The following is a 15,204-nucleotide window of genomic DNA, read 5'->3' as shown; positions in this document are numbered from 1 at the left end:
ACTGATAAGTCACCAGACAATGTCTGTCTCAAATTGGAATTCATAAGGATGAATCCAAAGAAAAGAATGCTGTTGCTATTTAAGAAAGAGTTAATCTTTATAGTGATAACCCACATAGGCACTGGACTGGCCATAAACCACAACGTTTTAGATAATAACACTAAATAATACCCTTAAGAATACACAATACTAAGTAAGTTGTACAACGTCGAGGGAGGGCTTTGGCTGATTCAATAAAAAACCTTCCCACGATCAGAAACCGTTATGATTTGGGACGTCACGCAACTTTTGAACACAGACCGTTGCACGACAATATAAGTTACCTGGTTTCCAGTGTCTATGCAATTTCCCCTACCCCGTTCCACTCCTTCCCTCTCTTGCTCCAGGACGCGTAAATAAAAGATACCCTAGGAACGAGGTTCATTAAGAAGTTGTGATAACTTCCGGCATGCCACGTTTACTACATGTCAAAAATGTCACCTATAATATCATTACCTAGCCCCATTTGTAAAAGGGCTCCTAACCCTTGCAAAACAAAATCTAATGATGTGCTCCTACGAAAGCCTAATGCTTATCTTATTAAGTCAACGCTGATGAAGAGCTAAGTGCATGTTCTAATGGGTCGAACGTGCAAACTCCACCCCCACCTGACTCTGTTTGATAATTGCTGAGTATTGTTCTAATGGAATCAACTGATTTCAGTTTATGGCGTTAGTTGAGGCTTTCGTGTTCTGCAGAAAACAAAATGTAAATTAACGTAAAAATGTAAATTTTGTCGTCGCGTGCGCAGTTTAGAGAAAAACTCTCAGTCCCCGTGGGCAGTTGAGCCCGGGCCCTTCCGCACAACTGTCAGATGCTAATAATAATAATAATAATAATAATAATAATAATAATAATAATAATAATAATAATAATAATAATAATAATAATAATAATAATAGTAATAGTAATAGTAAAAGTAATAGTAATAGTAATAGTAATAGTAACAGTAATAGTAATATTGATAATAATAATAATAACAATAATAATAATAAACTAATATTTTAAGAGGAGGCCTCCAATCACCTAGAGGTGGTTTTCAGGAGGGTCCTCTTAAAAATAAAAGTCTAAAATATACATTAAATGTGTAAAATACAGAAGTAATGAAAACTAAAAACGTGATACTAAAACTAAGGTTAAAACTAGAACTAGGATTTATAATCTACTGCTAACTAAGGTTAAAAATGATATGTAAAAACTGTTTCAGTTTGTATTTAAAAGTCCTTTTTAGTATAAGTTTCTTTAGCTCACTTGGCAGTGAGACACAATCGGTTATTACTGGTGTTAAGCTACTGTAGATTATTTACTAAGTTCATACGAAAATATATAAACCTGTTTTCGGTTTATTGGCTGAAAGGAATGTTCAATATTTATCAATGGTCATGTAAATAAACCGTTTCAAGCTAGTTTGATGTCACTTGAAACAACTGATCAACCAAATCAACCGAAAACGGAGATTTCACAACAGCACACGAAAACCGCGACTAACCCAACCACATGAAATCGGTTGACCCAATAATGAATGAATGAATGAATGAATGAATACCTTTATTTTAGTGTCAAACTAAAATAGCAGTAAATAACCACTAAATGGGGACACTATAAATAAATTAATAATAACAACAAGATCTAAGTGTTTACTGTTGTGTTGCCGAATAAACCATTCTACGGTTGTCTTTTCAGTGACCTGGGGCCCGTTTCTCGAAGGTCCCGAAACATTTTCGCAACCGGAAAGCCGTAGTAAATTCTCAAACCTTATGATTACAGAGCTGTTCTTTTCACATATTCTTAGTATAAACAGAGGTTCCATTCCGTACAAGAAGTTTCAGGCGTATACACCTCTCTGTCTTTGAATACCGATTAACTAAAAATGGCTTTTCGGGCCCGAAAACTTTCCGGGGCTTTCGAGAAACAGGCCCCTGGCCAGTGAATGGCAACGAGGCTGCAGGTGACCTTGTTCCGATTAAGTCCTCACTGCTTTTGTTGTGTAAATTAAGTTGTTCTTATGCTAACTAGCTGCCATTTAAATGAGAAAAGCAGAGAGGTCTGTATTGCATTCATAGGCTAGGTAACTATGCACACAACTGTGAAATGGTCTATTGGTGATGAAAAATACATTGAAACTGAGGGAAGATCTCGGCCTTTCAGCCACACCTGCGTTCATGCATTCGACTCATGCTCCACATTTTCAAACCGCTGTGCAGCAAACTGCTTGGTGCCGCGGCGCCACTGGAAGTACATCACGGCTATCAACAAAACTGCGAATAACACACCAAGTAGAATGACAATACCAGCTATCAGTCCACCTTCGTTAGGGGCTATCTGGCGCTCGTTTACCACTAATATTAAAGCATTAAAAAATCACAGTTAATAACTCAAACAAGTCAGTAAAATTCATCAAGCAGGCTCTTGCAAAGTGGCGCAAATCTCCTTAATTCTTTTTTGTTTAATCTTGTTGCGAAGGAATAGAAAGGGGAAACGGACTTGCAGTCGTTTAGTTCAGAAGCACACCTGTGGGAAAACCTATCTGCTTTGATACACAGTGGAACCCCCCATCACCTCGTTAATACAGTCACCTCGTGGTTACGGCCACTTTTCGCTGTTCTGGGGAAACGCCCATTTATTTTCTTATAAGAAAAACCCGTTAATACAGCCGACACGTTAATACAGCCAACGGCCGTATTCTGAAGTCTCAACTTGGATATTCCCTGTACATTCCTTTACAGTTTTACCCCGTTTGTACGGCTACTCATTAACAATTATTCCATGAAACCGCGTTGGATATGAAGTGATAAATAACCAACGAGCGCGTAGCGCGAGTTGGTTATGATCACTTCATATCCAACAAGGTCGAATGGAATAATTGTTTTAGTATATTCTTAATCGGGTTTTTGCCGCCGATTTTTATTTCAACAATTTTACAGAGCGGAAAATTTTTAAACTTGGCGCACTGTTTTCCATATAAGGTAAAACTCCGACTAATGGCTCATAGTCGGAGTTTTTGAGCCAATCAGAGAGCTAGAAATGCAATAGTCGGAGCTGAGAATATACTAAAACCAGTTATTTCATCTTTCCATTGTTAATATTGTATGTACTATCATTGAACTTTCAATTTCTGTAAACAATTATATGTACATTGTGGATGCTTATTAAAGAATAGTTGTTTAAAAGTGTAATTAACGGCCACCACTGTATGAGGTCATTCCATCCGCAAAACTGTTTAAAGAATATGCTATAAACATCCTCTCTATGGTTTTAGAATTGAGAAGCAAGAAGTGTTGGTAACAGAACATGATTTCTAATGAAGATCGAATCTTATTTTTCTCTTACAAAATCTATTCTTGGAGATATAGTATTCATGAATTGAAGAAGCTGGTTACGCAGTAAGGAGAATCTGGGCTTCGAGCCTGGTGGAAAATGTGCCAATCCAGCAAATCAACCACACGCGTCACCAAAGTCATTTGCAACAATTGATCGTAACAACAAATAACGCTTGTTAGAGCGGTTTTCAATTGAGTGTCGTAAGACCAAATACCAGTTAGACTACTCAGCCAGTCTCAAACCGTAATAAAACCAAAACCAAACCAATTACTTACCAATTTGACTACTCAGCCAATCTCAAACTGTAAAACCAAAGTAATTGCCTGATAACTTTGGACACTCAATTGCAAACCGCTGTAAGACCCCCTTCCCATTGTGACTTTGGCCCCCCAAAAGCGTATTCACGTCAATGTACATATATAGATGTACCATTTCTGAAGGGCGTTGGCAACAATACACCTAGTAAGGGATGGTGAGGGCGGAACTTGTGATCGGTATCGTATTCCACCAATCTATAATGCATCCCAACCCCACCCCTGTCGAACTCATGATACATGCATACCTTCCACTCTCTTGACGGGCCACGCAACCGGGAAGACAGTCAGATGACACAACCCTTTGTTTTTGGGGTCATCGCCCTCCGGGTATATCATAGAGCACTCTGGCATAGGTATGTTATTTTTCTCGAATTCTCCTCCACAATCTCTTCTTACCTGAAGAAATGACAATAAACATCGATGGCCGTTGTAATACATCAAACACAAGCAGCATTTCATTAAATTTACAGACAATGAAAATAAAGTTGAAACACGATGCACACTGAGTGGCGCCGTATTTTTGACGAAATTCGAGGTGTTTGGAATAGACTGCGGTGAGTAGTCTCTCTTTTCCTCGAAAATCCGTGGGAAGGAATTTCCTCGAAAATCCGTGGGGAAGAACGCAAAACAGGTAAGCGTGCGAGCGTGACTGTGAGCGAGACGTGCGAGCGGTGATGTCGCCAGCCGCTAGAAGCGCGGGCGTCGGAAGCGCTATTAGCGGCTCGAGGCATCGCCGCTCCCCCATCACGCTCATAGTCACGCTCGGACGCTTACTTGTTTTGTGTTCTTTCCCACGGATTTTCGAGGAAAAAAGAGACTGCTCGCAGTCTGTGTCTCAGACGTTTGATATACATGCATCTTCTCAATCGAAAAGCACACAAAGTGGCAAACGGATAAATTCTATCCTACAGCTAGTTCAGATTGAATCTCCAAACCAACGCCACAGTTACGCTATGATTTCTTTCGTTAAAATGTGCCAACGTGCTCGAGAACTTTTCATATCACATTACTTTGACTCGAAAAGTTGCGCACTTTCGATAATAATAATAATAATAATAATAATAATAATAATAATAACAATAACAATGACAATAACAATAGTAACAATAACAATAATAATAATAATAATAATAATAATAATAATAAATAATCTTCAATTAGGAGGCCTACGTCACAAAGTGGTTGACAGAAGGGTCCTCTATTAAGATTAAACAAAAGTAAAACTAGGAAAAATGATTTTAAAAACTAATATTATATATAACTATACAGAACTAAAAATATAAACGTTTTAATAGATAAGAACAAAAGGAGACAGTGTTAAAAACTATGCATTATGCTTATTACATTAAACTACAAATTAAAGTTCGGCTTCGGAAAGGCGACTCTTAAATGCCGCTACGGTTGGCGCTTCTCTAAGTGTTACATGTATGTCTAAGGAGTTACATATATCCGCAGCAAAATTTCGAGTGGTCCAATGTCCCAATCGAGTAATGGCAATCATCGAGTAAATCAGTCATGGAGTGGAAATCATTGAGTAGTCTCTATTAAAAGCTGTGTTTAAAAGAAACGAAATGTAAACCTACTTGCTCACAGATAGATCTGCAAGGCACAAACACGGACAGATCGTTGGGCTTACATGGAGGGACAGTGGTGTAACACAGGTGCTTTTCTAACTCTGGTGAACATTTGGAGTCCAAGATGCTTTGTAGAACAGTTTCGCTGGACTGATCTTTCTCCGAGACAAACGTCTGGTTGTAATGCAGATCTGTGGAGCAGTATTTTGGTTCCACAACTTTGCTGCATTCGCCGCCACGTCTGGGAGCTAGAGAAAGAAAGCGGAATGTACAAATACAAAAGTACTATATTCCAATACTCCCATCAGGGCATGTATCAAATTACAAATATAACCTTAACTGTTGAACATTCTAATCATCATAATTGTTAAAAATACTAACAGAACTCTAATTTAGATATATACATGTATGTTCATGTAGTTAAAAACACGTTGAAGAGTAGGGCCTGGAGTTCCATCTTAACACTTTCTACGCTTTAGCAGTTCCTCGACTCCTCAGGTATAGAGCTCCATGCAGTTACTGCTCTACAGTGAAAGGTCCGCTGTCCAGAGGATCAGGACTTGCATAGATGGATCTCAATTTTGTCTTTGTTTCTTGTTCTATTGGAGTGTACGTCGGATCTTTTCAGAAACGTTTCACTTTGGGATAAAAGGACAAGGCCTTTCGCACACCTGAAAGCCATGACGCTCTCACCAAGCTTAACACTGTAACGGCAATGGTAGCAACGAGAGCAGAATGGGCAAGGATAGTGGAGTGTAATTAGCTTAGAATTGGGATGAGGAGGACGTGTTCATATCCATGATCACTGCTGTAAATTCTAACCTAAAAGGCCAGCTGGTCAACCTCTCACCGGACCAGCCATACCGAAAACGTATGATTCGCACCGCTAGATGATTTTGACCTGGCCTGGTGAAAAAAAGTGCAAAGCCTGCAGAAGAAAAATATGATCTAGCTGTACTCGTTACATGAGTCATATCGGTAACAATTTTTAAGATTGTTTAAACACCTCCTGCACCTTATTTGCTGGTCGTATCTTCAAGGAAGTCTTATATCTCGTGTTATTTAAAACTGGATCATTAGAGAGTTTTCATTGGCTTAGCTACATGGGTTATGAGCCATTATACCATGCTCTGCAAATATGGTAAGCGTACACGTGAATTTAGGGGCGTTTTTATTTTAGTTTAGTTTTTTTATATTTTGGGGGCGTTTTTAATATAGCAATTATTTCCCTCGCGCTTGTTGGATATTAGATGATTATAGGCAACTCATATACAACGCACGCTCGTCGAATAATTGTTAATTACTTGCCGTTAATTTATCTGGACGTACAACCTCGTTTTAGGCCATTATTAGCCCCCGGGGGGGGGGGGGGAACTCCCATATAAAAAGGACGGCGGTGCTCGTCGTACGTACCTTTTAGAGGTTAAAAAAGAAGGTTTGGCTGTTCAGTCTCAAAAGGTTCCGCAGCCACGAGCTTTCGCTGTACCTGTTAGGGTATTGAGCCCTAAAAAGTCAGTGTCAGTTAATGTGTTGTTTAAGAGTTAGTACCCCTTGGGGTGAAAAAATTCAAGTCACGCCCACAAAAAAGGATGTTGGTACCTCTAAAGGGTTCTTTTCAAAATTTCCGACGAGCACCCCCGTCGTTTTTATACGGGAGTCCCCCCGGGTTATTAGTACTTACCAAGAGCGGCAGTAGTGCTTGGCGTAAACCCCTCGGGTATGAAACAAGTGGTACGGGAAAAATCCTGCTGCGGTAACAAATCACAGAGTGCTCTGAACATGCCCGCGTGTGAGGCCAGCGCAAGAAGTCCCTGACACTTGCTAACAAACTCCAAACAAACGCTGCGGCAGGGAAGGACTGGGTTTGGCGATCCCGTCATGCACTTCGGCATGTAAAACGAACACATTATTGTCTTGCCATATGGTGAACAAATGTTCAGAAAATCCAGGAAAAACTCCAGATTTTTTCCTTTGACTTCTTGATATGGCTGACCGTCAATCGCTGGGAAGTCCGCAGTGAGATCATAACCTGCCCCTTGACAAGCCTTGGCTGTGAGAGGAACACACTCTGTAAGCCCATCTGTGAATGTAAAAAAAAACCTATTAGCTGAAGATTAACTTCATCCATATTTTATGCTTTGCATTTTGCAGCATTTTGTGACTAGCAAGGATTTGAACGTCAACAGAAGTTATTTCCTCCTTGACAATTTAATAAAACTAAACTAGAAAAGATATGATGGAATAATTGTTAACCTTGGTAGAAATTTAAGAAGCATTATTATCCGTCTGTGATGCATTCAACTTAGCCGAAGTTTCTGTAAGTATCTCGAACAAAGTGCAGATTTGTCTTGATGGCAAAACCTCTAGCAAGAGTGGTGAAGCTACTCAAAAAAGAAGTAGTAATCCTGAGCTATCAGAACACTCATGAGTCCAAACTATGACCTTCTGCACACTGCTGTATGACTTTAGCAGCCTAACAGACTGACTGATTGACCGACAGACTAACTGACTCAATAAATGAACGACTGACTGACTGAACGACTAACTGTCTGACTGACTGACTGCTGACTGACTGACTGGCTGTACGGACTGACTGACTGGCTGACCGACAGACTGACTGACCGATTAACTGACTGATTGACTGCTAACTGAGTGACTGGCTGACTGACTGACTGACTGACTGACTGACTACTTACTGACTGACCAACCAAGTTGCTGTCAGATTGACTGACTGACTGACTGACTGACTGGCTGACTGACTGACCAACCGACCGACACCCAACTGATCAGCCAACCAATGGCCAACTGAACAATCGGCTTACTGACTGACTGACCAACCAACTGACTTACAGGCCGACTGTCCAACTGAAAGACTGACTGAGGACTGACTGACTGACAGACAAATGGACGGATGGATGGACGGACAGACGGATGGACTGACTGACTGACTGACTGACTGACTGACTAATCAACTGACCAAGAGGCTGGCTGGTTGATGCATTTTTTTCAACTGATCAGGCCTTACCTGACACAGGGGGAGATGGATCCGGAATTTTCGATGGCCATGGAGCAGGCCACCGCTTCAAGTCACACAGTCCATTAGAACTGTCTCCTTCTGGAAATAAGTAGTCACAGTGAAGAGCAGGTATACTGTTAGCTTTCAAAACAGCACCGCAGTCACGAGTGATTCTCTTACAGAACTCCCTGCAAGGCAGATGAACTACAGATATATCAGCTGTGCAGGGAGGCATGCGGGTTTGGCACAAGTATTTCTCAATATCAGGTGAGCAACCTGAGTCTATAATTGGCTGCAAGATGGTAAACTCAGAAGCTTTCTGATCCTCTGTTGGCAAAAACGTTTTTTCATAGTGGAGGTCTGAGGAGCACTTGGTAGACGTGACTTTGTAACAGACATCCCTGACAGAGACTACAAATTAATGTAACACACAATATTTCAGCAATCGACACAATTTTTCTACAAGGAAATAACACAGTGATGATATTTTTGTAATACATGAAGTAGCTTAGCAGCCCATATAATTTATGTGAATTACGAAAATTAAAAAATAATTAAGATAATTTGAGTGTCTTCAAAACAACAACAAATAAACAAACAAAAAAACAAACAAAAAGTGATCACAAAGTTAATTTAACTTGGTTGTCATGCTCATATGATTAATTACCTAATTTTGGAAATTCAAGCAAAAACGTGTAACAATATTTCGTACTAATTGACCAATGCATACATAAATGCATATGTAGATCTGTAAATAAAACACCAGAGGTGCAAACAAGGTTAAGCGTTTTAAATAAACAAATTAAATGTATTTTTTTTTTCGTGGGCTACTGTGTAACATATTGTGATTTGAAAGAGTTTTATACGTTGCTGGTATGTCGGGGCTAGTGGATATAATTCTTTGTTAAAACCAAATAACAACAGACTATCGGAAGTCCATCTTTTGCTTACTCCATGCTGTGTGACACGAAAGAAAACCAAGTAAAAAATGGCTGCGTGACTTCCTGGGGGCACAAAATGCCTTTGCACAGCCATTTTTCACTCACAGTTTTTTTACAGTCATGCTCGATTCACTAAGCAAAAGAGGTCTAAATAAGATTTAGCCATTACCTACAGGGTTGGACACTTAATTTTGACAGCACTTGCCATTTGAACGAGTGACCCTCAAAATGCACTTGCCCGAACCAGTTTTCACTCACCCAAAAGTTTATCCCCCCACCCCCCTCGTATTCCCTCATATCATGGGCAGGTTTCGGGGCTTTTTCGTTCTTTTCGTTGTGAACAACTTAAGAAACTCCAGAAATACATTTCCACATTTTGGCCTTGATCAGTTTACTCCATTTTTAAACTTACCGGGAGAACATACATTGATCAGAGTGCTGGGAAAGTATGGGAAAAAAATTGATGATTTGCGCTCAACTGACACTTTAGACAATTGCCTGGGTGAGCGGGCGAGTGCTAATGTGTATCCCTGTACCCATAGATATTTTGTTAATCAAAATATATGACTAGTAAAAAAGAAAAAGATTTGGGCTTAAGATTATCTCAGTTACTGCCTAAAACTCAAGAAATCAACGTAATAAAACAAGTAAATGCTTGGCATACATACACAGCTGTGTACTGGAACTACTCAGAAATTTCTCCGGCATGATGCACTTGATGGGTGTCCCATCATACACTGGAAGGAGGTCGCAAAGTGCAATCATCATTCCCACAGTTGACACTAATCGCAGTTCAGCCTTGCACTTGTCAGTAAAATCCAAACAAACTTGACGGCATGGTAGCATGGGTCTACTGCTTCCAGAAACACATTTTGGAAGAAACAGGGAACAGAGAATTAAGCTACTGTAGGGAGAGCATGTCAACAGCGGGATAAGCTGATCCAGTAGATCTCCTTTAATATCTTGGAAGGACTTGCCTCCCAGTTTAGGATATTGTGCTATGTATTTGTATCCAGCATTGGCGCATGACTTCACTGTGAGTTTTTCACATGTACCAAGGGCTGTCAACAAAAATTGTTATCAAATGAATACTCATTAATCAGTCAGGACTGGAGCTATGGTATGAACCTGTTCGGTTAATATACAAGTACTGTATAAAGTGAAGACAAGTCCAAAGAGAGGCATCATAAATCTAACACTTAGATCAAAGTGATGCACAGATAAAAGTGATATGAGTATTCGCATTTGCAGCTATGATCACCTTTTAAACACTGATCAAACTCTGCAGGGCTGTCAGTAGGTTTTGAGTCCTGTGTTTCCTTAATCTTCACAACTTAATAACAAATGTGTTACATTGTGAATGATATCCACAACAGGCAAGTTCACCACTTAATGTCAAGGGCCAGCATCATCCATATTTAGCTGTAACAGGTGTTACAGGTTACAGCCCTATATGTCAGCCATGAATTTATGAGTGCCTAGCCACACAGACAAACATACATTGCATGGTACCATTAAAAGTGTCTGTCTGAAAACTATCCAGCTACAGGTAAACTGCCATACTTACGGGGTGGTGGTGGTCTGAATTCCTCAGGCCAAGAAGCCGGCCACTTTTCAACTTTACAAAGGCCTGTTGAATTATTTTTGTCGGTTCTGGGATAAATATAGTCACAGTGCGGCAAGGGTAGACCAGAATCGATGAACTGCTTCCAGCATTGCTTGTTGATTGTATCGCAAAGTGATTTGCAGGGCATGGTTGTCTCACGTGTGTGGTTAGGATCACATGGTGGAAACTGCGTGTAGCAAATAAACTTTTCCAGCTCAGCTGAACAGTTGCTGTCAATAATCACTTGAAATAATGTATCTTCTGCAGTTTGTAAACTGACAGGAACTAAAGTTTTGCTGTAGTGAAGATCATTCTTGCATCTCTGGTCTACAACATCATGACAAACATTTGTTGCTGGCCCTGCAAAAATGAAATAACAGAAGTTTTTATCTTTATCATCTTACTTAGGGAATATAAATTACTTTATTGTGATTCACAGGCTGAGAGTGGGAAAAATTATTGTAATTTTAAATTTTCAGAGCAGTGCAAATTAACCTGGAGCATTCACAATTTTCTCAGTCTTTTAAAAAATATTATTATTTATAAAAATATTATTGTATGACTGAAATAAATATAATTAAAAATGGGTTTAATTCCTGGGTTCTTGATAACATCAATTTAGGAAAACTTTTAATTTCCTCATCTACAAAAGTGTTTTCTGCTGACCTGTAGACTTAAGGCTTTTACTTAAATTGTCTGAGGCATGCATTGTTGCTCTCCTGATTTGATCCTGGAGGCTCAAATGACACTGTAAGTAACAAAGTTTTCCCGTTTCATGATATGCATAATTTATTGATTTTAATTAGTAGCAGCATGTAACAAGTTGAAAAATCTACCAAACAATAAGATAACTTGAAATCCTTTCTTTTGTTTTATGAAGAAAATAAAAAATATTTCTGATATCACATGACTTTACATGTCACCTTTTCTTTAAAGTTCATCTGTGTCGCTAACTAGAGCTTGGACTATGGAATTAATTTGACAACTTAGTACATGTGCTTGTCCACTGAAATTGTGCATAATGTTTTAAAATAGTTACATAATTTATTTGCTGTGGAAGGTAAACAAATCGTCCCTTACCTCCAGGAGAAGTATCCTTAAAGTTGGAGGGATAAAAACATTCTTTTGACTGTCCACCTCCGTCCGGTAGCAAATCACACAGTACTGTAAACATACCAGCTAGCCCCGCTTTGCGAAGACTATCTTGACATTCGGAGACAAACTGTGTGCAAACTTTGCGACACGGCGGCAACGGAGTGTCGCGGCCTTCCTCGCATTTCGGCAGATACAGCGAGCACAATATCGTACTTGCAAAATCTGAACACAATGTCAACAATGGAACGTACAGATTAAGAAGGGGAGCTTGAAAGTCTTGATAAGGTGTGCCATCGACATCCGGAAATCTTGCTGTTAACCTGTAGCCTGCACTGGAGCAAGACTTTACAGTGACAGGTTCGCAATTTTCGCCCGATACTAGGGGGATCGAAGCAGCTACCAGCAACAATGTGTAAACCAGATCCATAGTTTTGTCATTTGCATGAAATCGTGTTTGAAAGTTGCACACAACAATCTTTCAAACTCCAAATTTATGCGTTATTGATAATCAACGTTGTTTGCTTCGCTGATCTCTTCGCCCGCAATGTAATGTCAGCGGTTGAATAGAAGTTAACAAAATTGACGTCAGTTTTTTATGCGTCTGTCCTCTTATTGATGATAATTTGGGTCATAACATTGTCAAAGTGAAAGTGAAGGATGATCATCGCAGTAAATTTTCCAATTTAAGCAATTGGAAAGAAGAAGCCTGAAAAAATCAGGGCTTCAACGGGACTCGAACCTGTGACCTCCGCGATACCGGTGCGATGCTCTACCAATTGAGCTATGAAGCCACACATTGGGAGCGAGGTCAATTTATTGAGTTCATATCTTCCCTTGAGGAGTGAAATGATGTGAAGTTTAAATGAAATAATTCATATATGAACTGCGGTTGTAGATGAAAGTGAAGCCGTTGAAGCCCTGATTTTTTCAGACTTCTTCTTTCCACTTGCTTAAATTGGAAAATTTATTGCGATGATCATCCTTCACTTTCATCTACAACCGCAGTTCATATATGAATTATTTCATGTAAACTTCACATCATTTCACTCCTCACGGGAAGATATGAACTCAATAAATTGACCTCGCTCCCAATGTGTGGCTTCATAGCTCAGTTGGTAGAGCATCGCACCGGTATCGCGGAGGTCACGGGTTCGAGTCCCGTTGAAGCCCTGATTTTTTCAGACTTCTTCTTTCCAATTGCTTAAATTGAAAAATTTACTGCGATGATCATCCTTCACTTTCATCTACAACCGCAGTTCATATATGAATTATTTCATATAAACTTCACATCATTGTCAAAGTGGCTGTGAAACCACGGGCCGCAGGCGCGTAGTTCCGCGGTAAACTTTGACAATGTTATGTCCCAATTTATCATCAATAAGAGGACGCATAAAAAACTGACGTCAATTTGTTTTTAACAATAACAAGACCCCAAAATGGTCAAATGCCGGGAATAAATGAGGGAAAAGACGCCGTAAACTTGTCGTAAACAAAGATAAGTGAATTTTATTCAAAATAACGCGAACATTGACAATAGCTTTTCTAGCTTTTTGATTGGCTACTTAAAAAAGTCAATAAAATCTCATTGGCTAAAAAGTTGACAGTTTGACAGCTGAATGTTGAACTTGAAAGCCTCTATAAATTAAGATTTTATCCGTCTGTACACGTATTGATGATAAAAATGAGCCGATCAGCGCGCGAGAAATTAGACGGTTATTGTAACTTAATAGAAACACAGAACTAGTGACGAGCTGTTGATGTAATGATGGCGCGAGCAAAGAGAATTAACAGTGTCAAAGTAAACAAGTTGTTTCCCTTTTTGCCGCCGCGATGTTTTCTAAAGGGAACAGAAAACATGTTTGTTTGAGGGAACTCGAAAAAGCTGTGGAAACACTAGCCTGTCGGCTCGTGTTCCCACAGCAGTTATCGTTCTCCTAAACTTCCACTCGTGTTTCTATTAAACAATTAGATTATGAGTTCGAGATTTCTATCGCGTGATAGTTGACGAGGGCGCAGGGCCCGAGTCAACTATCACACGATAGAAATCGAGAGCAAATAATCTAATAGTTTTAGTATAAACCTACAAGTCGTTCAAAACTCATCAAAACCCTTTTCTCAGACACTTCGAAAACGCTAAGAAGCGGCCGTTATTTTGTTAGCAAGGGCACACTGCTACGCTACTCACTATCTATCACAGAATAGATAGTGGGAAGTGTAGCCAATCAGAGAACGGCATTCGTAATAGAACGCTAGCAGATTTATACTAAAACGCGATAGAAACACGGAACATGTTTTCTATTTCTTAAATAAAGAATGGCCCAAAGGGGAAGGACACGTTATATTACTCGGGGGGTTAAATTATCTTTTTATTGTCTTTGGCCCTCTCTACCGCATACGAATTATTTGCCAGTGACAAAATCAAAGTCGTCAGCATTGAATTACTGATGTACACAGGGTTCATTGTGGGTGACTTTTACCATGTTGAAAGGAAGCGGCTGCATTTTTTGTTTAGTCATTGAAATCGCCTCCCATAAAATACATGTATGACTTTTCTGCCTTTTGAAAATGTTTCTTGTACATGAACTTTGATCAGCAACGAGTGTTAGTAATCCGAGATCAAGCGACCACCCACATTGCTACGCATGAGTTTCAGTCCCAATTTTCAGTATTGTTTTACGTGGATCGGCAGTGAAGAAAAAGTACAATATTGCCCTGTTTTGTTCCTCTGGTAGATCATTTTGACACACAGAATTAAAACCAAGAGACCAAACAAAAACAAGAAGAAAAAGAAAAATCTAACTTGACTCGAACTTGACTCGGGCTTGAACTTAACTCCTTTTACACTCGTACAGCCTGAAAAACACCGCCCCATTCGGTCGGAGTCTCCCAGTGTACGATTCATCATAGGGGGTACCTGACCGATGTATATAAAAAAAAAAATGCTTTCTGCTCGATAGCCAGGTTTGATCCATCTTAGAATTTCTTCATTTTCCGCCCTACAAACCAAATTAAACTCGATACTTACGTTAGATCACCTAGACCTTTGTACAAATTTTAAATTAATTGTCCCGACGACTTTGGGTAGCAAACGTTATTTATTTATTTATTTATTTATTTATTTATTTTAGGATTTGTACAAGTACAGGTGCTTAACAATAGGACGTAAGTCCCCTACTTGGTTAATACACCCACACCCACCCCCCTAAAAAATATCCCGAAAAAACCCTTCCCTGACCCGACTAAACTACAAATCAAATAATCTAAATAACACAAATACAACCTAAAATATACTAAT

At 39.5% G+C, this 15,204-nt stretch overlaps 1 protein-coding gene across 1 annotated transcript; it reads right to left on the bottom strand.

Annotated features, from left to right (window-relative positions):
* Positions 1–1,158: 1,158 nt before the first annotated feature.
* LOC145492120 (uncharacterized) lies at positions 1,159–13,563 on the bottom strand. Its single transcript, XM_081471456.1, has 8 exons — positions 11,895–13,563; positions 10,776–11,174; positions 9,877–10,269; positions 8,277–8,678; positions 6,933–7,331; positions 5,261–5,499; positions 3,923–4,073; positions 1,159–2,378 (listed from the first exon to the last, which is right to left on the bottom strand). The coding sequence occupies exons 1-8, from the start codon at positions 12,334–12,336 to the stop codon at positions 2,200–2,202; spliced, it is 2,604 nt and encodes an 867-aa protein (XP_081327582.1). The 5' UTR covers positions 12,337–13,563; the 3' UTR covers positions 1,159–2,199.
* Positions 13,564–15,204: the final 1,641 nt, after the last annotated feature.

Source organism: Orbicella franksi, chromosome 7 (assembly GCF_964199315.1).
Source record: "Orbicella franksi chromosome 7, jaOrbFran1.1, whole genome shotgun sequence".
Lineage (NCBI taxonomy): Eukaryota > Metazoa > Cnidaria > Anthozoa > Scleractinia > Merulinidae > Orbicella > Orbicella franksi.
Note: the sequence above shows the minus strand (reverse complement) of the source record. Positions and strands in the feature narration are given on the sequence as shown.